Raw genomic sequence first — 24,159 nt, forward strand, 5'->3', positions numbered from 1 at the left:
TCAAAAGCTTAAAAGGAAAATATACTAAAGTCCCTTTTACTGGCTTTCATGGGATTTTTGTGGGGTTGGCTAGTTTAGGAAATATTATAAAAATTAAAGAACAGTTTTCAGAATAGGAAGGAGCCTTCACCACTCTGCATGACTGGAGGGATCCGTGTGGCCTCACGTGCCACTCCAGGGAGCACAAAGAGAATTTTTAATGAAGTCTTAATCTCTACCCTGATGTGAAATCCTCCCTGGACGTGTTTCCTTTGATTACAGACCCAAGCGCTGCTGGTTAGAAAGCAGCACTGTGTACACATCTCATTATACAGCCTGACTGATTTCGGGAATAACTTCTCCAAAGTTTTAAGAAACTTCTCTTTTGTGTTTGTGGGTTTTGGGATTTTGGTTTCTTTTTTGTTTTAGTTTAGTTTTTTTGGTTTGGTTTTCATTTGTTTTGGTTTTGGGTTGGGTTTTTGCTTGGATTTGGTTTTGGTTTTGTTTGTTTGGGTTTGGTTTGGGTATTTTCCCTCCTTTTTAATCTGAATCTAGAAGTCATCTCCCTGTGTCACAAACACAGCTCATTTCATAAACCTCAGCTGGTAACATTTTTAACCAAACTCACTGACATGAGATGTTTGGAGTAATTCATCCTCAGCAGCTCTGGAAAGGCAGTATGGCCCTATGAGTTCTTTTATACTCCCAAATTCCAGAAAACTGAGTCCTGCTCCAAGCCCTGAGTATTGACTTGCCCTGTGACACTGGGCAAACCAATTGCTCTGTTTAGATCTTATTTTATGTACCTGCAAAAGTGGCCATGTCCTAAGTGTGGTGAGAGAAGGGTCTGATTTAGGCTGACAAACAGCAGAAAAGTGTAAGAGGCCCCAAAGCAGAGGAAATTTATGTCTTAAGGCACCTGGGGCAGAGCTCCAGCTGACCAAACTGTGAGGAATTTGATTGTTTTAATGTGTTTCCAAGTCATGTAGGTCTGAAAATATGGTGGGAGAATGCAGAACAAGAGGGAGTTCATGAACTAGATGATTATAAACTGCTCGGGAGGTAATTCTGACTTTATGAAACTCCCTAGACCAGTCACTTCTTTGGGTTTCCCCACAGAGTAACTTGAAATTTTTAAGCTGTGTTTGCTCCATAGATATGAAAAATTGCTTCTGAAATTACTTGGATGTACACTGAGTTTTATCTGCTTCTGTTGGGCTATGGAATAGTTTTCCTGTGTTATCTGTTGTCATCTTTCTGATGTACTGAGATTTGTATTAGCTTGTTTCCCAGCATTCTGAGGAGGAGATAAATAAATGCCTGTAACTCTGAGAGTGAATGCAGAGTGATAACAAAAGAATATGCCTTCAAAAATGATGGATTACCGTAAGCATGTACATGTTTGCTATTGTAGGTATAAACCAGCCTCATAAATTTACTATCAAGACAAGAATCTACCATGAAGATGTTGAGCCCTTCCTCCTTTCAAAAAAAGATTTGATTAATAGGGAAATACTTGATTTGATTAATATGGAAATTTCTGGATTCTTGTCCAGAGAAAGCTAATGAAATTATAGGATTTGCTATGAACAGTCCTGGGTTGAAGAACAAGTCCCTTGTAATCTTGTGATGTTTTAACCAAAAAATTGCTATCCCACCTGTGTATTTTTGTGGTACATGGCGTTTGAGTAGGTTTATTTTACTGTCAAAATACTGATTCTCTGTAGTTTGTATTTTGGGGGTCATTTTTGAGGAATTTTCTCTTAGAGACAAAACCCTAAGTTTGCTCCTTCGGTTAAAAAAAGAACATTTAGAATATAGACCTATGAATGTAGCTCTGTGTGTATCCTGTTTAGGAACACATTGATTTACAGTAACTATAATCCTATATTTGGGGTCTAGAGTGCTTATATTAAAGAAAATCCATCATGATGACAATGTAATAAATGTAATATGCATGTTGAAATGAAAAATATAATTCATTTTGATAAGCCTTATATATCCCATATTACTGTGTTCTTTGAGGAACATTCTCCCTGTTCTTTCTCTCTCTTAATATATGTCTAAAGTCTTTTCCTTATGTCTTTCCTACCTAGCATCACCCTCTCCTTGTTCATTTTCTGTCCAAAGCAAAACCCTTCAGAGCAAATCTATGTTGAATTCCTACTACTCAGGTACTAGTGCCAGACTTTTCTTTCATTCCTAAATTTTCTTTGCTTTTGTACGTTACCCAAAATGACCTATAGACTGAGGCTTCTGAGTGTGAGGCACAGCTAACCTTGTTTTCATTCTCTGTAACTTTTCTTTTCCTGTTGATCCCCTGTTGATTTCCATTGATCCGTGTCGTGTGGGTGAACGGAATTCCATCTCAAAGTATCATCAGACACCGTCCCATCGACCACGCTGTTAGGTAAGAGGACAGGTATGGTGTACTGGGCTGAACTGGAGAGCAGACACACGCTCAGTGTCGTGAAAATAACCTGGAGAGAGCACTGTGGAGTGTTTGGCTTCCAGAATCAGAATTAATCCTGTGGTCATGTGTTAATCAGGAAACTTTTGTTTCACTCATGTTTTGTTATTGCTATTAATTGCTTTCAAAGGAAAGGAAAATTCAGAAATTAAGGTTAATCCTTCTTTCAAGTATTTGCTGTCTGGTTTTGTGACTGAGATTTGGGGGTCTGGGCCACACTCCCACACGCTGCCTTGCCTCAGGCTTGGTTCTGACTCCTGCAGGTGGTTGTGCCTGTGCAGCTGACATAGAACCACAGAATAGTTTGGGTTGGAAGGGATCTTTAAAGACTCTCTAGGCCAATCCCTTGCCATGGGCAGGGACACTTTCCTATAGACCAGATTGCTCAGAGCCCCATCCAACCTGACCTGGAACGTTCCTAGGGATGGGGCATCTTGCACCTCTCTGGGCAACCTGTGTCAGCACCTCACCACCCTTTTTATATAAAGTTTCTTCTTTGTATTTAGGCTGAATTGCCCTCTTTTCATTTAAAACCAACCCCCCTGTGCTGTGTGTGAGGCTCAGCTGTACCTTGTGCCTCAAGGGTTGCAAATATAAGGGAGGATTTGCATGTCTGCAGCAGGTGGGAACCTACAGTTTTGGATAAAGTTGCATGTTTAAAGGTTATTTGGAGAAATTCCTGGCTGGGGTTTGGGAAGTTGCTCCACCTGAGAGTTAAATGCTAAATCTTTCAGGCAGCCAGGTATGGATTTGAGAGGATAACAAATAGGCAGGTCCTGGGAGGCAGAAGCTGTTCTGTGGCTGTATTAGAGATTAGAAAGAAGTTCTCCCCTGTGAGGGTGGGCAGGCCCTGGATCCCTGGAAGTGTCCAAGGCCAGGTTGGAAGGGGCTTGGAGCAGCCTGGGACAGTGGAAGGTGTCCCTGCCCATGGCAGGGGACTGGAACAAGATGGTCTTTAAGTTCCCTTCCCACCCAAACCGTTCTGATTCTGTGCTTTATGAATTCCTCTGCTATGAAGCAGAAGGATGATGGGTGGCTGATCAGAATCTAGCCAGCGGGATTTGTCATTTTGGATTATCTACAGTAAATGTTCCCTCCAGACACAGTAATCTACCATGACTGCTCTAAACATCACTCAGAACATGTGGAAGGGCTGCAGTTAGACCAGGAACAAGTGACAACTGGTGGCTGTTGCTTGGTTTACAGCCTGGCACAGAGGCTTGGAGGGGCTGCCCACAACACACACATCCATCCTGCTGCCTGTCAAAATGCTGATGGTAAGGAATGAGGCCTCTGAATGGGGTGGGGAAGGAAAGGACTCCATTTCCCAGAAGGTTTGGCCTCATTTCCCAGAGGGTCAGTGTTGTCAATAGAAAAACCTAAGTGCAGGTTTATCTTTTGGCTGTACTTTAGAAATAAGGCCCTGACCTGCAGGTTGATGGAAGATGTCAGACACTCCCAGTCTGGTATTTGGCATCTGGGAAAACCTGGCCATCCTTTGGGGGAGCTGCTTTCTCCCTTCTGCCCTGATGGAATTAAGGAATTAACTGCACACTTGGTACTCTGAAGCTCAAGGAGTAATGCACAGGTTCTCTCTGTGCTTCTCATGTCAAAACAAAAGCCCCCAAAACTTCTAAAACTCCGAATTTTGCAGAGGAAAAAAGAGGAAATAGGAATCTAACCAGCCTTGTGCTTATGTATTCAAAACTGTTTCAAATTTCTACTATGCACTATATCTGAGTAAGGATTGATATCCCTGTTTTACACATGGGAAGTGAAGTTTAGAGCGCTTTTAAGACATGAATTACACAGACTGGTACCACCCCATTTCCACCTGAATTTAACTGCCTGTGAAACAGCCTCTGACATTGGAGAAATTTCTATCTTGTGACTTGCAGACAAATTAAAACCTTGGCATTCTGGTTTCTCAGACAAATCCATCAGATGTTGGATGTTGCTGTATGAGCAAAATAAGTTTAATTTTTGATGTTTATTAATATGAATTCCCAGGGAAGAAAAACGTATCTTAAAAAGGGCATCAGTCATCCCACTACCAATATCTGTCTTTGGGCACTACCTGCAATTCAGTACTGTTTGTTCTCATCTATTATGCCTTCTAATAAATGTTCTGTATCTTCAGTATTGCACAGCTCTCCAGGCTTGGCTGTGACATGTAAGATACAGGAGATTTGGGATTGGCCTCTATCCCAATTCCTGATTAATACTTTTTTATGTAATGCATGTTTTTAGGAAAGTAATTTTCTCTTCTAGTTGTGGACAACTCTGGATTTTAAATGTTTTGCTCAAACTTCTTCACTAGAGAAGTGAATATCTAACAGTAAAAAATAAAGGAGGTAGATTTCCACTTGAAGATGAGGTAGCATGAATATTTTTGGGGAAAATATTCATGTCCAGTAGCTCTTGAAGATGTTCTGGGGATGTTCAGATGTTCTCATCAGGACAGTCTCTTCAGGAGAGCCAGCATGTCCTTCCCTTGCATCCGTTGGCATCTCCTGGCAGCAGGAAAGGACATTTAGCCTTGTTCTTATTCCAGCTGCTCATGAGGATCCTCACAAGAGTCGTTGCCCTGCAGAGAGGACAGAGATTTCAGTGCCTTGCAGATGGGCAGAACCAGCAGAGAGAGCTCTCTGTCACAAAGCCTCAGACAACAGACTGGCTGTGCTTAGAAAGACATAGAAATTTTCCATGGATTTTAGACTTCTGTAGCTTTTTTGCCCATCCCTAATCAGTCTGCTGTGGGTACATCCCCAACCTAGTCTGAATAACTCAAAACTGTTAAAAAGCCAGCATTGCTGCTTTAGCAGGTGCCTCCGCCACTGGATTTTTAAATTGTAAGATGAGTTACTTTTATGCAATGGGTGCTCAAAACTTCAATGGCTTGACCTGTTCAGTTGCATCAGAATCCTCCCAGGCCACGTGAGCCTCTAATAAGGAGCTGTGGGAGAGGTTTTCCCACCACTTCACTGTGCTGAGGTTGGCCAGGGGCAGAATGAGCAGTGGGGCTGCAGACCTTGGCAGGCTGGGCCTGGAGTGAATTTCTCTTACATTTCTTTCTGCCTGCAGAATTGGAAAACTCTGTCTTCCAGTCTTTGGGGCTCATAGTTTCATGTGCTGTTTTGAAGTTTCCAGTTGTTTTCCAGCTGTAACTGAATTGCTCTGAGTGGTGGGTTGATCTGGCAGCCTCTTTTCACCTAGGAAAAGAGAGATTTGACTTGGTGAGGTCCACACATCCGAAGAGCTGCACTGTTACATTTGTACCAAATAATCCCAAATCATTGCCCACCTCACCAAAACAGTTTCTTTGCATCTTTAACAGGGTTTTCTTCTATGTTAACTGGTGAAGAAAATGTATGCAATAGTTTTTATAAGATTAGAATACTCTTATGTAAAAATACTCTCATAATATTAGAATAATATTCTTATTAAAATACTCTTATAAGATTAGAACACTCTTATGCTTGGTGATAACCAAGCAATTCTTACAAAGTTCTAGAAGCTAGAAAAAAATTACTTACTTTTTAAAAAAATTATGGGCATGTGCCAGCTTCTTCATGCCTTTGAAATGAAAGGTGCACCCTCTGCTCTCTGTCAAGCCTGCTGTCAGGCGGCTTTGTTAAGGAATGTGCCCTTTCAGAGCACAGTTGATATCGTTAGATAAATGATGTTTTGCCTTTGGTTTGCCATAGCACTGTTGGTATTGTAGATGGAGTATTAGAGCTGGGTATTTATCATATAATAAAGCCTTGACACACACAAAAAAGCAAATTATTTTTCATCTTGCACCATATCCCTGGTGTAAGGGGAAGAGGTATTAGCCATGCTCTAGTCACCCTTGGAAGATGTCAGAGAATTGACAACCCTTACTCTAGTGTGGAGAGACTGGCTCTGTGTGTAATTAAATCCATCACAAACACCACTCCTAACATAATTTATTTTGTGCAAAGGGTGTCACATTGCATCTTATCACTTGCCAAGGCTAAGAGAATAAAAATATAAGCAGATATGATAGGCCTGTCATTTCAGACACAGGAGGAATTTCTGGCCATTAAAGCAGAAGTTTTGAGAGAAACTTCTCCACATGTAGAAGAGGACACATCAGTGCACCTTTGCTTTTAGTCGTGAGAGGCATGGGTGAGTTTTCTGGTCAGGGGACAACATCATACTCTGTGCCCAGATACCCATTTCTCAGTCTATGTTTACAAAACAAATGATCTCTAGAAAAGCATCTAAAGCTTCAGTCCCCAAAGGTGCTCTGGATGAGCAGAACCCCTCCCAGAAGCCTTACTGGGATGTTGCACAGGGCTCTGATCACACAGAGCCGCTTCCAGACTGGCAATCTAATTTCTCAGCTGCTCTTCATCTTATCTGTGACATTTATGGAGAAGTTCATCAGTTTTTCTGTGGAGGCAAACATATTTATTTTACTTGTCTGAGTAGCACAAAAGTATAGAACACAAGGTGGTGTAGCAGCAGGCAAGCAATAATAACTCACTGTCAGGGCTGCTCATCAAATGGAGGAAGATTCCACCAAAGCGACCTCTGCTCCAGCTCCTCTCTGCATGCTGGACTCCATTACTTCTTGGCACAATAAGACCTCAGAGTTGATTTCAGCAAGTTCATTATTATTTCCCCAGCAAAGACACACACAAAAAGCACCATTTCTCAGGCAGGGAGAATTTGTGAACATGTGAAGTCACCATTGTTAAATTTGCTTATCTGCCGTTACACACTAGCTAACATGAGCTGAGATAACCGAAGAGTTTCCCAATCAGCCAAATTATGTGAGAGCCAGGGAATCATTAATTTACTGTGTTCTACAAAATTTCAGAGTGTTCTTTGAACTCTCAAGCTGATCACAGAATGGTTTGGGTTGGAAGGAACTTTAAAGCTCATCTCCTTCCACCCCCTGCCATGGGCAGCAACACCTTCCACTGTCCCAGGTTGCTCCAAGTCCCGTCCAAGCTGGCCTTGGACACTTCCAGGAATGGGGGATCATGCAAATGCCAGCTTCCCAAAATCAAAACATCTGAGTTGGCAAAGGACATCTTAGTATGGGGAGTAAGTGTGGCACTGAAAAGGGTTAACAAACAAGATGACAACACACTTTGCTGTCGAAAGCTGCTGATATTAGAAACAATCCTGTCACAAACAGCATGTTGCCAGCAACATGCAGAATACCTGCCTTATTTACAGCTTCACAAATAGAACTGTGGAAAATTGGAAATTGTTCCAGGAGGGAACCGGGGCCCTGAGCAGCCTGCCCTAATGGGACTTCAGAAGCTCTCAATTGATTTACTTTATCAAAGAGAAACTGAAGAAGCGATTTGATCAGTGCCTGCATGGGTCAGGATTTCAAATGCTCAGAGGGCTCTTTAATCTAACAGAAGGTGTAATAAGATTCAGTGCCTGCAATCGAAGCTAAGCAAAATCAAATTGCAATTAAGAAATATTTAGACAGCAAGGGTAATTAACCATTTCCACAGTTTTGGGGGTCAGAATGGAATCACCACCTCTTGAAATGTTTGTAATTTGAATTATTTCTTGGAGCAGTATTCCATCCGTGGAATGCAGTGAAATACGGTGGTGTGTGTTCCTATCAAAAACAAAACGACATATGACAAGGATAAATGTGCATATGAAACATAGTCCAAAAAAACCCTGATGCACGATCCTGTGTGTTTAGTAATTTCTGAGTATTAGAGCAAATTATTTCACACAACTTTCCCATTTAAATAAAAGCTATTTTCTTGTTTTGCTTTTCTCACTGAAAATTCACCAAAGGCACATGTGCTTTATAGACACTGCCAAAAATTTAGTGAAAAGTCTTGGCCCCTTTGTCCTGCAAAGTCATCTGCATTTGCAAGGGACTGGGGACACATTTGTGAGAAGCAGACAGAGAAAAGGGACTGTGGAAAGTTACTTTAACTTGCCTTTAGTGCAACAATTAAAGCAGCAGCCCTGACTTTGCTGGAATCTTTGTTGTCTTTCCCAGTAATAATGGTGCCAAAAGAAATGAGATGTGGTTTATAGCTGCAAACAGAAGGGAAAGCAAAGCCTGTTTGCCGGCCCTCCAAAGACTCTTTTGGTTGACTGTCCTAGTGAGAGCTCAGTTTGCTGCCACCTCCCCTCCCACCTGCATTTTGAATTGCTCACAAAATTGCTGCAAACACATCCTGAGAGGTGCGTGCCTTGTGTGAACGCCTCATTACCCGTGCTTAGCTCCACACTCGTGGGGTGATTAGATGGAGAGGGAGCAATGTGTTACTTGCATCAAGCTTTATTAGCAGAACATGGAAGTGTTAAGCTCAGCTCTCACACAGCAGTTTGTGTCCAGAAAAGCCCCTCTACATTTTACTTGGCCCAGATAAAATTCTGGGGGGAGTAACTGAGAGTCCAGAGCTGCTGCTGCTGTTGTTGGGGTTGGGATTTTTTTGCAGGTAGCACAGGTGCCATGCATGATGTGTTTGTCACGGAGGGCTGGAGGAGGTGATGGCCTGAGCAGTTTCAGCTGTGTGTCCCAGGGTAGAGAGTGGGGTGACCCACATTGTGTGGTGCTTTTCCTTAAGCAGAAACACCTGGGTGAGACACAGAAGAGGGGCTGCCACAGATCACACTTTGCATTCTTCCCTGTGAGGGTGGGGAGGCCCTGGCACGGGGTGCCCAGAGAAGCTGTGGCTGCCCCTGGATCCCTGGAAGTGTCCAGGTCCAATTTGGAGAGGGCTTGGAGCAACCTGGGATAGTGAAACGAGATGGTCCCTTTCAAACCCAAACCATTCTGTGCTTCTATGCCACAAGAGCTGTTCCTACAATCAGTGGGATTTGCACTAATTTTTATCTCATTGACCAAAGAGACCAGCTGTCACTATGGACTCGAAGGCCAGAGACCTCTCTTTGCTGCTGAGCACCTTTTTCTAGTCCCAGCTCCATACCATGAGTGCCTACCTTGAGGAAAATTATTCTGGAAGGGAGGGGTCACCACTTTCCTGGCTCTCACGTCTCCCTGTGACACATCTCTTTGAGAAGAGAGCCAAGTACACCAGAATTAAAGGAACTGATGAAGAGAGAAATTAGTAATTGCCTGCAAAGGAGCTGGCTGATCTCAGCTCCATTTTACAAGTCGCCTGTGCTCTGTGTGTGCCCTGCCCAAATTAGCACCAGAACCACACGTTAGTTTTAAGACTCCCTTTCGAATTGGGATCTCGTAATGTTTTTTAATTGGGGCTGATAAAAATGCGGCATTACTTGCAGGTTCCTCAGAGAAGCCAATTGTGAAATTGGGTTTGTATTAAACCTAATGATGGAAAATTAAGCATAGTGCGTCTGTCGGAAATGGTCCGCAATAAAAATCTTCTCCTTTTCATTACAGGAGGTTAATAGGGAATAGGGGAGCAAAGATGCACTGGGAAAGTGAATCCAACTAGGGGAATTAATAAGCCTTGAAATTCCCTCTGTTCAGAGTTCTCACACTGTCATTAGTCAGAGCATTAGGGATGATTATACAAATGCTTTGGATGTTACTCTTCCTTAAATCCCAAATTTATTCACATTTTGTATGTGAGGGTTGCTTTGCTTGAGCCATAGTTCCGTAAATTTCTGAGTGTCCTGGGACTGTGACAGTGTTTGTGAGAACCTGGGACTCAGAAATCCTGAAATTCAGGAGTCTAATCTTGAAAGCAGGTGATCACTGTGCTAATTTATTTCAGAGGAGCAGGCTGCGTTTCAGCAGCTCTGATAATTCACCCACCAGCCGTTTTTATGTCACGCTGGTGATCAGCTTGCCCTGCAGCAGTGTCCACTGCTGGCATTCCCGTCTCCTCACAGTCCTGCAGCTCCCAAACAGAGCATATCCCTGCCTTCACATCTTCCCCAGAGCTAACAATAAACCAGCCAAAGTGCTGTGTGTCAAGTCTGTGCTTTGCCAGCTGCTGAGGGTGCAGTGTGATGCCCTCAGCTCTTTGCTCCTGCCCGCCTCTACAGGACGGACATGGGGAGCCGCTGCCCAGACTCCACGGTGGTTTCTCAAGCAGAGCAATGTTTACCAGAGCATTGCAAGCCTATTTCTGCCTCATAAAAATCACCCTGAAATTGCAATTTGATTTATTTAATCTTCATCCCTTTAAAAACGTGGCCGTAGTGTTGCTCTCAAGGGGTGGTGTTTCAGCTCTTTGTCTGTGAACTTGCTGTAACAAACAAGTCCTGTGTGGAAGCTCCAGGAGGGTTTGTGAACAATGTGAGGGAGGTACTTTTTCTGTTTGCTAATACCTTGGTTTGGGTAAGGCCAGAAAGAACTGATGCAGGTTGTATGTGTGAAAGGACCTGAACATCTCAGATCCCTGCAAGCACAGGAAAAAACAATGCTGTATTTGGCCAACCACTTAAATTTGGTCGGCTCTGCTGGATAAGACATTGAATTTTTAATTTAGTCTGAGTTCCTGTTGTTAAAGATTGTTCCAGTCAATTGTTTGGTCATTGAAGTTATTATTTAAGTTCTTTTCTGTTAGTTCACTGGGAGTATTTTGTTGTGCATATAGTTTTGCTGGGATATGAAGTTGCAATTCCATCTGCATAGTGATGGATTTCTTTAAATCCACTTCTTTCAAAAAAACCTGCATTTTCTATTAAGTTTACATATCTGAAATTTAAATTTCTGCATGCAAGATAACTACATTTTTATGCTGGTTTATTTTTTTTTCCTGATGATATTACATCTTTGTCAGTGACATATAAAATTTTAGGCCTGAACTAGCAGAACAGTTGAATTTTCCTCAACATCCTGACTTATTTGAAATGCTAATCATCTGCTTGCTGTTCACTTGGGTCCCTCTCAGTTATCTCATGCTGTACACCCCAAATCCTGCCTGAATCTCTTGCTCATCTGTATGTATCTCTGAGCCGTGTTCCTTGCAGGTTTGGGAAGACAGCTGCATAGTTCTGTTGGAGTCGCTGTGGGAGCTCACCCTTAATGTGCCATATCCTTGTTAACCTGACTGGCTGTTCACTCTCTTCCTGTCTTTTTGGATTTGTCTGCTTGACACCAAGTAATATTCAAGTGTGATTTAGTTTTTCTGGGCAAGTGTGTGCTTCCTGTTCATTTCTTCACTTCCTTTTGCCTGCACCAACCTACGGGGTGCTGCTAAATAAACAGAGTGAGAATGAAGCTGGAAATACCAGGTGGTTGAAAGCTTGTTTTGCCTCCCGGTCTCTCCAACAGACAGCAGCCATGGCGAGATGGCCCAGCCAACCCTGACCATCCAGACCCACCCATACCGCAGCTGCGAGCCCGTGGAGATGTCCTACCCCCAGGGGCAGTTCCAGCCGGCCATCCGAGTGGCAGATCTGCTGCAGCACATCACCCAGATGAAGAGGGGACAGGGCTATGGATTCAAGGAGGAGTATGAGGTGAGAGGAACCTTTCTTCACGTGACTGAGTAGGGAAGTTGCACTCGTGAGGGATAGAAGCTTGGGAGGGGAGGGTAACTGGTTGTGAGAGCTTCTTTTCCTTAATTCACCCTCTTAATCCTTTTCTTTCTGATTTGGTTTTGAGGGCAGGATTTCACAGCGCTGTCAGTCTTTGGAGGCCCTCTGTTCCAAAGAGAAGGTGTTTATTGCAGCACTAAGTGGGTGACACTGTGCTCATCCCCCTGTCCCATAAAGAGCAGACAGTAAATATTCAACAGGTGCTGAACCCAACACAGGATGTGCAGTCCCTTCCTTATTGATGTGTTTCCCTTGAGCAGTGTGAGCCAGGCTGTGAGAAAAGGAAGGGGTTTTGCCTGAGCTTTTTGGGAGCTCCAAATGCTCTCTCATAATTGATCAAGTTAAATCACAGAGCAAAGACCTGAATGCAGAATTGTTAAGTCAAGGGCAGGTATTTGTGTAGCTTAAATGAAGGTGAAATTTTCCAATATGATCAAACCTCTGGCTCAGAATAGGCTTGACTGACATCCTCCTCCAGCTCCATGTGGGGAGAGGAGTAAAGGGTAAGCTGGAGAAATGAAAGCTGCCCTCCTTCCCCTCACCTCTTCCCCCTGCAAGCTGGAATGACCAGGAATATAATCCAAATGACCAGAAGACATGATGTTGGGAATGATTTGGAAGAGGAAAACACATTTAGAGGAGAGCAAACAGAAGAGTGAAATATCCTCAAACATATTACTAGACTCGGCTCTAGCAAGCAATAATTATAATGAATGTAGTAAGCTTGTGGGAAGGCAATAAGCAATTAATATGCATAGTGGCATTAAAACTATTTAAAAATAATGTAACAGCTGTGAAAATAAGTTACTTAATGAAAACAGCTCACTTTTCCACCCTGCAAGTGAGGGTCCGTGGGGTTTGTGTCCTCAGTGCTGGGGTTTGCTGTCATGGAGAGCCCATCTTTCCCTGGTCCTCACCAGGGAGCATTTTTTTAATCGGATGGCTTCAAAGACTGTCACAGCAAATGTTTCTGGAAACTGTGTGTTAACCAGGTCTAGGCACTCTTGCCCCATAATCGAGCATGCTAATTAAACTATCAATATAAAGAGCTTTGTTTAATATTGAAAAAGGGTAATAATTCTCTGAGGAGATTTATTTGGCCCCCCTTGGCCTCCATTTCCATGAAGAGTACCCAAAACTACATTGAGCTCAATTACAGATGCCCTAAGACCCAGTTCTTGATGTTCAAGAAGAAAACAGGTGCTGGCATATAGTAATTTTCTGGCGCTGGCATCGCTAATTATCAAAATAGCACATTAGCATGAAAAATGTCAATGCAACTCTCAGCTCCACGAGTTTTGCCTTTCCCAGAAAGTGCTGTCTACAGACGTATATAACAGTGATGACATTACATAGATTTGCATAATTCCTTTCCTTACAAGGACTGGCCTGGAGAATGCCACAAACTCACGAATCCCCTGCACCGTTCCCCCTTCCCTCAACTGTAATTGCAGGCATTTTCCATGGTGGGGTTTGGGGGCTGGAGCATGGGATGGAGGCAGCGCTTCAGCTCCAAATAGCAGCAGGGAGGATGTCAGGGAGTGTGAGAGCTCCTGGAAGGTGGGAGGTTTGAGCTGGCTGAGAGTGGGGGCTCAGCCTGGGATCTGCAGGAGCACAGAGCTGCAAAATTGGCTTTGCAAGACGCTTTGCGGAGCAGCTGATAAAATCTCGAGAAAGAATTTGATGTCTCTTTTAAAATGTGTTTTCAGACACTAATATCAGTGTCACCTCCAAATATGCTCTTTTTTTTTCTTCTAAGGAGCTGATTTTCTACTTACTTTGCAAATTGATAGCATAAATTGCAGCCTGTTTAGTGACATGTTACCAAATAATTTTACTCTCATGAAAAATCACTTTGAACGGAGCGTATCAGTCACACATGACAATCTCTTATCTCTGTGCGTTCTCTTCTCCGCTGGGTAACCTGGAAATTGCATTCCATATTTGTTTAAAGGATGCTTGCACCTACATGTTGTAGTACAGACAGCATGTTTTGTTGAGGGCATCCAGAAAAATATTCCTGGTGGCTGCAGGCGGAGCTGAGAAGCAGGATGGGATTGTGTGAGGGGTGTCAGGGCTGGTGTGAAATGGGTGATAACTGGGTATGAATAACAGGAAACTGTCAGCACTCCCCGTGTCTGTGTTATTTTGGGGCTGCCTGCTGCACCTGAGGGCAAAGTGTGACTTTGGGTCTTTTTGGCTGCTGCTTCTGTTCGGTGATAAAACGAGTGGAACAGAAGAGAAAAATCTCTCAGTGGCGCTGGGGGTAGATGGCACTGTTTGGGATTAGGAGGAGCCATAAACATTTAAACGGGACACATTTAAATGTCACCGGCTCCTTCTCCAGAACGTATCAGCTCTGATTTGTTGGGAGCTGTGGGACCAGTCCCATGGACTTATTGCAAGCACCAATTACTGGCTAAGGAGATAATAAGCTTAATTATCCAAACTCATTTTCCGTGATGATTTAGGATGTCACTAATGTACATTCTCCTGCTGCATTACTGAGACTGTTTAGTTATTTCAGATTTTGTGGCTCCTTCCTCAAGCCTTCATAGTGACAGTCTTCAGCTTGTGGAAGTCACCTCTGGATTTTAACCCTTTAATTTCTGCCTACCCATTTTCATGTGGCCAGAAGAAGATCTGGTGGTCTGGTCTATGATGGGATGCTGCAAAATGAATGACTGACATTTTTTTTTCAGATTATGGGTTTTTGCCCAGGTAATTTTTAATTCTGGCTCCCAGCAGCTTTGTGGGAACAGTTTTTCCACCACTGCTGAGAAGAAGATGGCTTCAGGGAGAGGGCCAGGACTCTGTGGCACACTTTGGGATGAACAGGAAGGCTTTGAATCGATGTCGTTGCCTTTGGCAGTAAAACTGCAGCATTGAGGTGGATCAGTGCAAATGAAGGATTCGAGTTTTTGTATTTAAATTAAAAGCAAACAGTAAACTAGCTAAGTTCATCCATTCAAAATTCAAATTGGCTTGCAGTGAGCTTCAGTTTAATGGGAGCACAGTTATGTCTGGGCCATGGTTCTTAGGAAGCTTGATTGAGATGAAGCTGACTTTGAGAGATCTATCCTTGTAATTTCAGCTAAAATTTAGATCAATTTAGTTTAAAAAGCTTCGCTGTAACCTAAATTCCACTAGTGGGAAGATATTTCAGTATAAATTTCACAAAACTTCTCTAAAAAAACTTTAAGAGAGTTTTAAAAGTAGAAAAAGCCTAAAAATCAAGTATAGGGTTTTTTTGAACACTAAAATTCTGCTGTTACCAAGTCAAAGAAAGAAGGGGGAGCACTCCTGTGAAAAATGGATTAAATTCCAGTGCCTGAGTGATCTGTCCTGATTTAACATTGCTGATAATGCAGATAGAAACAAGACTCTTTTTACAATTATGGAGATACTGAGTGCACCAAAAAAACCTGAAGGAACAAAGCATTAGCTGTGCTCCTCATTTTCTGGATGCAAGCCAATTATAATCCATATTCTTGCCTTTATTTTTAACGTCGTTTCAATTCTTGGTGCTGCATTTTTAGTGATCTCACAGAGAGATTATTTGGGCTGTACATGGAGTTACTCCGATTTGTTCATCTGGTGTTTATAAAAGTAGGGATATAAGGGGTGCCCCTGCAAAGGTGCTTTGTGTTCCTCCCCAACCAGAGCTGTGCTCCCTCCCTTCAGAGCTGGACAGTTCTGTGGAAAGCAGGGATTTCTGTGGTATTGAATGAGATGAAAAATCCTGGACTCCTAAATCTTCGGAGGCTCTATCAGCAAATATAAAAACATCAATTTCAGTGGAGAATTGCATGTTCAAGTCAAATGAAAGGATACGGTTTGTTGAAAAGGGATTTATTTGCCCTGAATATATTTTCTCTGGCCAAGATAGCTTCTCCCATGTGAAAGTCAGGAGAAAGGATTTTCTTTTATTTCTTTTTCTTCTCAGACAGCTCTGATTAGGCACCTAATGACTGTTGCATTCTCTGGTCAATCTGCTGTAATTCGATATTAGTGGAAAAATAAAGCACCTTTTTCCTCAGTCTTTGAAGATGAAAATGAGCCTTCTTCACCTCTTTTCTTTCACTGGGGGATTTTTTTTTGTTGTGTGTGGGTTTGTTGGTTGGGTGTTTTTCCTCAGAAGATGAGCTGCTCTCTGGAAACAACAGTCTGCAAAGGAAATATATGTGTGATCAAAGCCCTCACCAATTACAGAGTTATTACTCTTTCTCCTGGGCTTTTGAATGGGAACTTGGTGTCCCTGTCTTTGTCAGCAGAGCTCATGGCAGTGCTGCAGTGCCTGACATTTTCTGTCCTGGAACCCTTTGGGGGAAATTCACAGCGATCTGCTCTGCCAGGGGTTTGTTCATATTAAGTTTAATTGTAACATCAGTGTTGTAGATCCTAATTGTGTCTCTCTGCTATTCCATTCAGGCACATAATAGACCTGGGTGGCTTGTGAAGATGAATATAAATTCATTTGCTAGCACAGCTGTGTCAAACTACCCGCTGCTGGCTGAGGCAGATGTGATTCTACAACAACTGTGGTATAAACCCTCCATAATCCCCCAGGGACCAGAAATAATACAACTTACAGTGTTGGTTTTAGTGATGTAGAATCGTGTTGGGGGGTACATCTTGGGGGAGGCAGATCTCTCAAGGCAGTTCAGGAGGGGCTGTTCTCCTCACCCATGATTTTTCTGAGGAAGGACCATCCTCCAGCCTTGTCCTTTGTTGCCATCTGCTGCTTTCCAGGCTCTGCCTTGAAAATCCCTCCTGGCCATGTCTCTAGGATAAAATGGCTCATTCAAGGGTGTCCAGAATCGCTGTAGGGCTGAGCTGCAGATAGGGTGGCACTGTGTGCTGCCAGTTCCTTTTCCCCATCCTTCCTCAACTGAAAGAGCACATTTTAGGAAAATGGCTGTTTATTCTCGTGCTTCATGAGCATGTTTTACCTCGTTTTTTCTCTCTTCCTTACACATAATCTAAAACCCTGAGCTGCTTTATCTTTCCCCAGAGAAAACCAGTAAATGCCTTGTATTGCATCACCCATTATTAACACAGAAATAGGTGAAAACACTCTATTTTCAGCTTAAATATGAAAGGCTGAGCGCTGGGTTTCAACCATGTGGGTTTTCCTAGAGGTGTAGCCAAATGAAATCTCCCCAAGCCTTGTTCTGCAGGGGAAATGAGGTTAACCTGGGACTGTGCAGCCAGAAACAAATTCTCCTGATCTTTTTAGAGGAGAAGCAGCAGGAGGAAAATTATTCTTGCCTGGGAGAAGCCGAGAGATGCAAATGGTCTGCACTGAGCTCTGCTTTTGCCATGAGTGGAGGTGCCCTTTCCTTGGCCAGCTACTGAATCATTCAGCTCCTTTATTTTTGCCCTGCTCTTCTTCTTTAGGCCTCTTCATCCACTTGGAGGCATTGGCCAGGTGTTTTAAGCCCTCCCTTGTTGTTTATTTTGCAGGCACTCCCTGAGGGGCAGACGGCGTCCTGGGATACGGCCAAGGAGGATGAGAACCGCAACAAGAACAGATATGGAAACATAATCTCCTGTAGGTGTAAATTCACATTAAACTGAGCTTTCTGTAAGATCTCACACGTGTGCTGTGGAGAAGGCTGTGTTTGAGAAGCTCACCAGGAGCTGGCTAACAGTGCTGAGCGTTCAGTAGTTCAGTCTGTTTGTTACAGGCTTTATTCCTGGGATTTATTTTATTTCATGTTTTTTTAATCATGATTTTACATAACATCACTGCATGTTGTTACACATTTTCTACCTGCCTTGCTTTTTGCTTTAGGTCTGTAGCTTGAGGGCTAAATCCTTTTGTCACTGTTTATGTGATGATGTCCGTTTTCTGTCTATTTTTACTACAAAACCCAGAGCTTCCAGTACCACAAAAGGAGCTGCAGATAGATCAGATTTTTAGCTGTGGCTGAGAGGTCAGGTTTTCTCCTTCCTTGTGGTCGGTAGCCAGTGGAGCAGTCACTGCTTGTCCCCAGAGTGCTGGTTTGAAGGGTGGGACAAGCTTAACTTCTACCTCAGAATCATAATAAGGCAACTGAAAATGCACTAAAACTTCTTGGTTCACTTCTTTCAATGATCAGTTCCTGTTGATGTTACAGGAATATCAATGCATAGCAGAACTGCAGGGCAGGGAAGACTCCATAAAACCATTTAAGTCAGCTTTATTCTCCAAAGCAGGAGTAAATTCACCTTCCTCATTTTTATCAGATATTTGTGAAGCCTCTTCCAAAGTTGCTCCCCAAAGCTGAGCTTCCCACAAGCTCTCCAGGCAGTTCACCACAGTGTTTCACTATTCCTGATAATGACTGGGGAGGGGAGGTGTGAGAATTCATTATTTTCAAGGGCTGCTGAGCTGCATCAAGTTGGAGAAGGCAAGCTTGAGACCATCAGAACAAGAAATCAGAATATAAATGAATGTGCCGTAGATTTTCATGACTGGGAGGATCTGTAGAATGCTCAAAGAGCAAAGTTAAGTCATGTTGAGTGATATATTTTGTACTGTATTTTTTTTTCTTGGGTTAAAAATGAATTTCCTCTAGAACACATAGATTTTACTAAGGAATTACAAAAGAAAACCCCAAAAAACCCCACCAAAAACCACCAAAACAAAACAACAACAAAAACCAACTTCTCTATAATGAAACCTCACCTCACACATAACTACTCCTCTCTTTGAAGCCTTGAAATAAATGATTCATGTGACAGTTTTGGGGAATGACATAGAACAGCTCAGTTCAAGGACCCCATGGTAAAGATGAAATCTGGAAATGAAGATTAAAGTTTGTGAGCCCTGATGTGATGATTCCAGTTCTGCTGCTGGCTTTGTGTTGGTTGTGAGCAGGTCACCAAGTTCACCAGTGTTCTTTATCCGTGTGGAAAATGGAAGTGACAGTACTGGAGTATTACAATTAGCATGAAAGTTGTCTCCCTTAATTTCAGCTCCACCTCACTGTGATCTTTCTGTGCCCTAGTGGCAAAGAGAGACCTCCAGACAGAGGCTCTATTTATCTGTCTATACAATTAACTTCAATTAAATGAGTCTAAGACAGATGAATCATCCAGCTATAAACACGGGATTGAAAGTGGAAGTGCCAAGGTATGATAAAAGGAAAGAAATGTGAAAGACTTTGTTTCTCGGTATGATTTTGAGGAAGCACTTGGCATAATTCAAAAGCAGAGGCAAAAAGAAGCAAAACTGTGTGCAAAAGCCTCCATCTCATTTATGTTAAAAGTGGTCATGGAGAAAACTTCGAAATCCAAGTGAAATGTGAGGAGTTCAGGAAGCAAAATCAAGGAAGATAAATGGGATGTTATCTTAAGGGAAGGTATTCACAAAGACAAATTGTTGTTTAACAAAGAGTGACGTGAGCCTTTTAGCTCTAAATATAAATACAGCAGCAGTGCAGATAGGAGGTGATGAACTTGAATCAGGGAATGCAAAATGTAATCAGAGCTAAGGAATGAGAATCTGCACGGGATAAAGTGTCAGAAAAGAAGCTCAAGTTTGAGGACTGTTGGGAAAGATTTCAGAATGGGGATGAGAGGGTGGAGTGCGCTTTCTTCTCTTCAAATATATATCAGAACAAAGAGTTTGAGGAGGAGACAAGGGCTCTTTTAAAAGTCACCAAGGAGAATTTAGAAATTTACAATAGTGACATTGAGAAGACTCAGAAGGGAGAAGGAAAGAGGAATGCCTAAGGAAGGAGCATATCATTCATCAGATGTTTTTGTAAAACCATTGCAAAGTTATCAGCTGAGCCTGGAGCCAGACTCCACTGGTGGGCGAGTTGGGCAAAGTCCCTGAGTGAAGTCAGGGGCAGGGTCCAGAACAGAGGATGGAGAGCAGAGCTGAGAATAGCAGGGCAGTGGTTCCCTCCAGGCAGGTCATGAAAACAAACTGGGCAAAAGCCTGAGCAGAGGAGGTGGAACACGGTTATACCCTGAGCTGTTTGGTTGTACCTCAGTTATGGTGGCTGGTGAGACCCAGAGCAGGCACTGGTTGCCCCTGCCCATTTATCTGGTAAAAGGCTGCACATGGCAATTAACATTATTTATTTAACCATGGCTTCCATTTCATCACTCCTGGAACAACAAATCCGCTGCATTTTGGGGAGTGAATTGGAAAGTCAGGTTGTACCAGTTTGGCCAAATTTAGAAATATATCCTCTGAGAGAAGGCAGGTTACCACCCCTCCCCCCACGAGGTTCGGGAAAAATAAGTTTTCCTCGAAGGAAAGTGAAGAAGATAAAACTATTTATTTACCAAACACATGGGAAAAGGAAAATAATGCTAAATAATAAAATCTCTCGCTGTGGAGAGAAAAAACCTGGGAAAAAGTGTTCGAGTCCTCCCTTTGGTCTCCTCGGAGCTGGGGCTTGGCCCAGGGCCAGGCCCTCTGTGCCCGGTGGAAAGTCCTCCCAATGTGCTCTGAGGTTGAAGCAGTCCAGCAGAAAAGGGAGAAAATCCAAAATTCCAGGGAAGGAAAAGCAAAGTTCAACTCTCAATCTCTCTCCGGAGGAAAAAAGAAACTGAACAACTGGCCAAAAGCTGACTGGAAAGCAGCAGGCCGGGTGCTGCCTCACTCCCCTGCCGTAGCTGAAAAAAAAGTCCCTATCTGTGTGTGACCTTGAACAAGCTGCAAACTGCTTTGAGAAAGTTTTGCTCAATTTTCCTTCCCCCTCTCAGGCTCAGTTTAAAGGCATAGAAAGGCACAAGAATTAATTTCTGGGCATAGGGCAGCGATACGGGATACACATCACAAAGTCACCCCAAGACACAGGTTTTGATCTGCCTTCTGCAGCGGCTTCAGAGACTGGTGTTAAAATGTGGCTTTGTAAGCCCTTGCAACAAGTAGCACTGCTCAGTGAATCACAGCAGATTAGATCTTGTCTTTCCGGCCTCCTGGGTGACAGCACAGTTACAGGACTGTTCTACTCGGCTCACTGCTCTCCCAGAGCTGCACTGACATCGTGCCTCTCTCTGAAAACCTCGATCATGCTGCCAGCCCCAACACCTGCTCTTCTTACATTTGCCAACCAAAGCTGCAGACCAACCTGGGAGCTGATCTGTTCATGCAGAGGAGAGGCAAGAGAACTCAGAGAGCTCTCCCAGCTTTTCATGGTTCCCTCCCATCTGGGACAGGTTTTGGAGCAAGAGAAAAGCGGAGCAGTGGATTTGGGGTCTGAATGACCACAGAAATCCCCTGTGGATGGTGGGAAGATGCAGACAGGCTTACCATGCTGGAGGAAACTCCAGCTTGAACCTTTTATTATACGAGCAGAGTCCCATGAGCTTTGCTCCTGCACTTTTATAAAAGCTGTAAAAACAAAGACAGTTGTGGAGATGCCAGGTTTTTCTTTAGGGGGCAAGCGTAGGCAGTGTACCCATTTATGTGCTGAAGCAAAATGACTTAATTCTGCTTTAGGGCCCAGATATTGAGACCTTCAAAGAGCATCAGAAAGTGGTTGTTGGAGGAGTGATCTATTGTTGTTGGAGGGAGCTGAATCTATTACAGAGAAGAGAAAATGTCCGGAAGCTATGTGGGACCTTTGGTTCTATTTGATTTCTCTCCATCTTGCCCAGCTTTAGAGCCATTACATTATAGGAGAATAAAAACTCTCAGATGAGAGCTGAGGACGAGAAGAGGTAAGATTGTGTTTGCTTCAGCTGATGGAGAGCACTTTCTGTACTTTCCTTTTTCCCACTGAGGCACCCTGGGTTTGAAGTCTCATGATGGTCCACGAGAAACTGTGGGGTTGATGACAAAAGACACTAGAGGAATTTGAGTTGTTTCCTTCATGCTCTGACTGCCATATGCTTTGGGTTGGAAAACTGTGAATTAATCAGAGAATTTTGGGGTGGAAGAGATGAAGAAGCTTTCAGCTGGCACACAGGTGGAGAGCGCTTCTAGCCCACAGACAGGGATAAGGCATAAAATCAAAAAACCTGGAATTCCAGACTAGTTTGGGAGAAGAGGCCTTAAAGCCCGTCCAGTGCCACCCCCTGGGCAGGGACACCTTCCACTACCCCAGCTTGCTCCAAGCCCCGTCCAACCTGGCCTTGGGCACTTCCAGAGATGAGGCATGAACAGCTTGTGCCAGTGCCTGACGTCAGTGTTGGATTTAGAACAGAAATCTTTCAACTTCCAAGCATTTTTATTCCATGATTTCTTCTGTGTTGCTTAAACTATTGCATGTCTGTGCGATATCCACGGACTATGATCCTGAGAGGGTGGGATTTGTCACACCTGGATGTTACCCAGCTCTCATGGCGCAGTCCAGGGTCAGTGGGGGCAGACAGGGGAGGACAGAGGGAGGTCAAAGCATCCTTTAGTCCCAAAACCAGGCTGAATCTCCAGAGCTGCCTGTGTTTCTCCATTGCTGTGTGGGGAGCCCTGACAGGCAGTTTAGATGAGCTGTGTAATGTTTAGGTGACGAAAGTTGTGTGAGATTAATCCAGCGCTGGTGTCAAAATGAGACGTGGAAAAATTGCAATGATACTTCAAATGATCACTAATGGGAATTTTGACAGGAGTTTAAAATGGTAACAATTCTGTGCTAAAATGGGAGCACGGAGCTTTTCAGTGAAATTCTTGTCATTTTTGAAGTCTGTTTTAAGACCCATTTTCAGTCAAACTACTTTTCATATAAATTTAGAGTTCTGGTAACTTGCAGAAGGACTGTAGTAAACAGGGAGAAATAAAACCATTTACACATTTGTTAAAGATTTTTCTATTTTTTTGTAGTCCTAAATGCAATTTGTTTTTGTGTTTCTCCTTCCATATTTAAAGTTTCTTAGAGTCCATTTGTAACACACAGGGATATGATGTCTGATAAATTTAGTGAAGAGTTGAACACTGCTTTCATTTCAGCCTGCCAAGAATCCTGTGTCCTTGGCTAGAGGAGTCCAGTGGATAAAGAGAAGAATCAGAAATAAGTTTTAACCACTGGGAGAGGATATAATAAAGGCATTTGCTGTTCTTTAAATAGCCCTTTAAAGTCTCTAGGCAAAAAACCCCTTAGTACAAGATCCTTACTACTAAGAGCATAATAATTTGCTTTTTTTTTTTTTTTTTTTAAATCAAATCCCAAAGTTTTTTTGTGGAAAAAAGAAATTCACAAGGGAAGTTATTTTATGAACTTTTATCCAGACTGTTCTCCTAAACTTTTGAACAAGGTTAAAGATACCATTAAGACATCATTAATATTTTGTGTGCTTTGCATATACACAGATTTTTTTTTTTCTGCTGCACTGTTCTCACTTGTAAGAGCAATAAATCTCCCTCAGGAATTAATCTCATTTTAGTAAAATACGCAATGAAATATCTTGAATTTTGTCCTCAGAAAGCAAAGTTCAGCTTAAAGCATTTTTCATTTGGTGTCAAAATATGATTGGACCTGAATGTCTTCTTTAAAAAAAAAAAATAGCATTAATCTTCAGTTCAATTTCTTCATCCTTTATGTTTTTTGTCATATTTGGCTTTAAAAAAAAAAAGGGAAAAAGGAAAACAAACCAACAACACTTTTTTGCACCTACAGAGCATCTTTTCCTTAGCCAAAATTATCCATAATTGGCTGAAATCATGGCCGGGCTCTGCAGTCTGCTTCCCAGGTCTGCCCCATTCAGCTCCCTCTGGATGTGTTCATCCTGCCTGGTTTAACTTTCTCTCTAAAAAGTGGCTCAAGGTGGTGAAACTTAATTTTGATGTTTGGCTCTGTTAAATGAGGAGAGGCAGGTGCTTCCTCCGGGGTTATTCAGAGCACTCCAGCTACAGACATTGTCTGTGTCCCTCATTAAAAAATGAACCTGAGATTCTTTTCCCCTGTCGTTAGGGGCATTTTTGGTCTCATCATTTTTAGTTCTGTTGTTGCAATGAGTTGAGACTTCCCCAGCGTTGTTGTCTTGTGAAGAGTCAGTAAATGTTCCTCTCCCAAGCATTTGCTCCAGGGTTTGCTTTGCTTTGCTTTTGTTCATGTGGCTCCTGACAAGCTTCCTTTGCTGCTGGAATTGCAAGTGTGAAATTGTCTACGGGAGTTTCCCTGTATTTCATCCACGTGTCCGGTTTAATCAGCTCTTTGTCTGTCTTTGTGAATTGCTCTAAGTATAAATTCTTTTGTTGTCTGTCTAACCACATGATTTACTGCAGCTCCTCGTGTAGTTGCCTTGAGTGCAGGTAATTGGGAACATCA

The 24,159-nt window shown here is 42.8% G+C and overlaps 1 protein-coding gene across 9 annotated transcripts in view; it reads left to right on the plus strand.

Moving 5' to 3' along the window:
* PTPRT (protein tyrosine phosphatase, receptor type T) overlaps positions 1 to 24,159 on the plus strand; it is a 315,834-nt gene that overhangs the window by 264,037 nt on the left and 27,638 nt on the right. For 6 of the 9 annotated variants that reach the window (XM_017735146.1, XM_017735147.1, XM_017735148.1 and 3 more), the window contains 4 exons: positions 2,076 to 2,153; positions 2,354 to 2,389; positions 11,682 to 11,869; positions 17,414 to 17,501. In XM_017735146.1, the coding sequence (XP_017590635.1) occupies positions 2,076 to 2,153; positions 2,354 to 2,389; positions 11,682 to 11,869; positions 17,414 to 17,501 (390 nt within the window). The remainder of the gene's footprint in view (positions 1 to 2,075; positions 2,154 to 2,353; positions 2,390 to 11,681; positions 11,870 to 17,413; positions 17,502 to 24,159) is intronic. The other 3 variants (XM_017735149.1, XM_017735145.1, XM_017735144.1) reach the window with 2 other exon arrangements.

This window comes from Corvus brachyrhynchos, unplaced genomic scaffold, assembly GCF_000691975.1.
Source record: "Corvus brachyrhynchos isolate BGI_N302 unplaced genomic scaffold, ASM69197v1 scaffold125, whole genome shotgun sequence".
Classification (NCBI taxonomy): Eukaryota; Metazoa; Chordata; class Aves; order Passeriformes; family Corvidae; genus Corvus; species Corvus brachyrhynchos.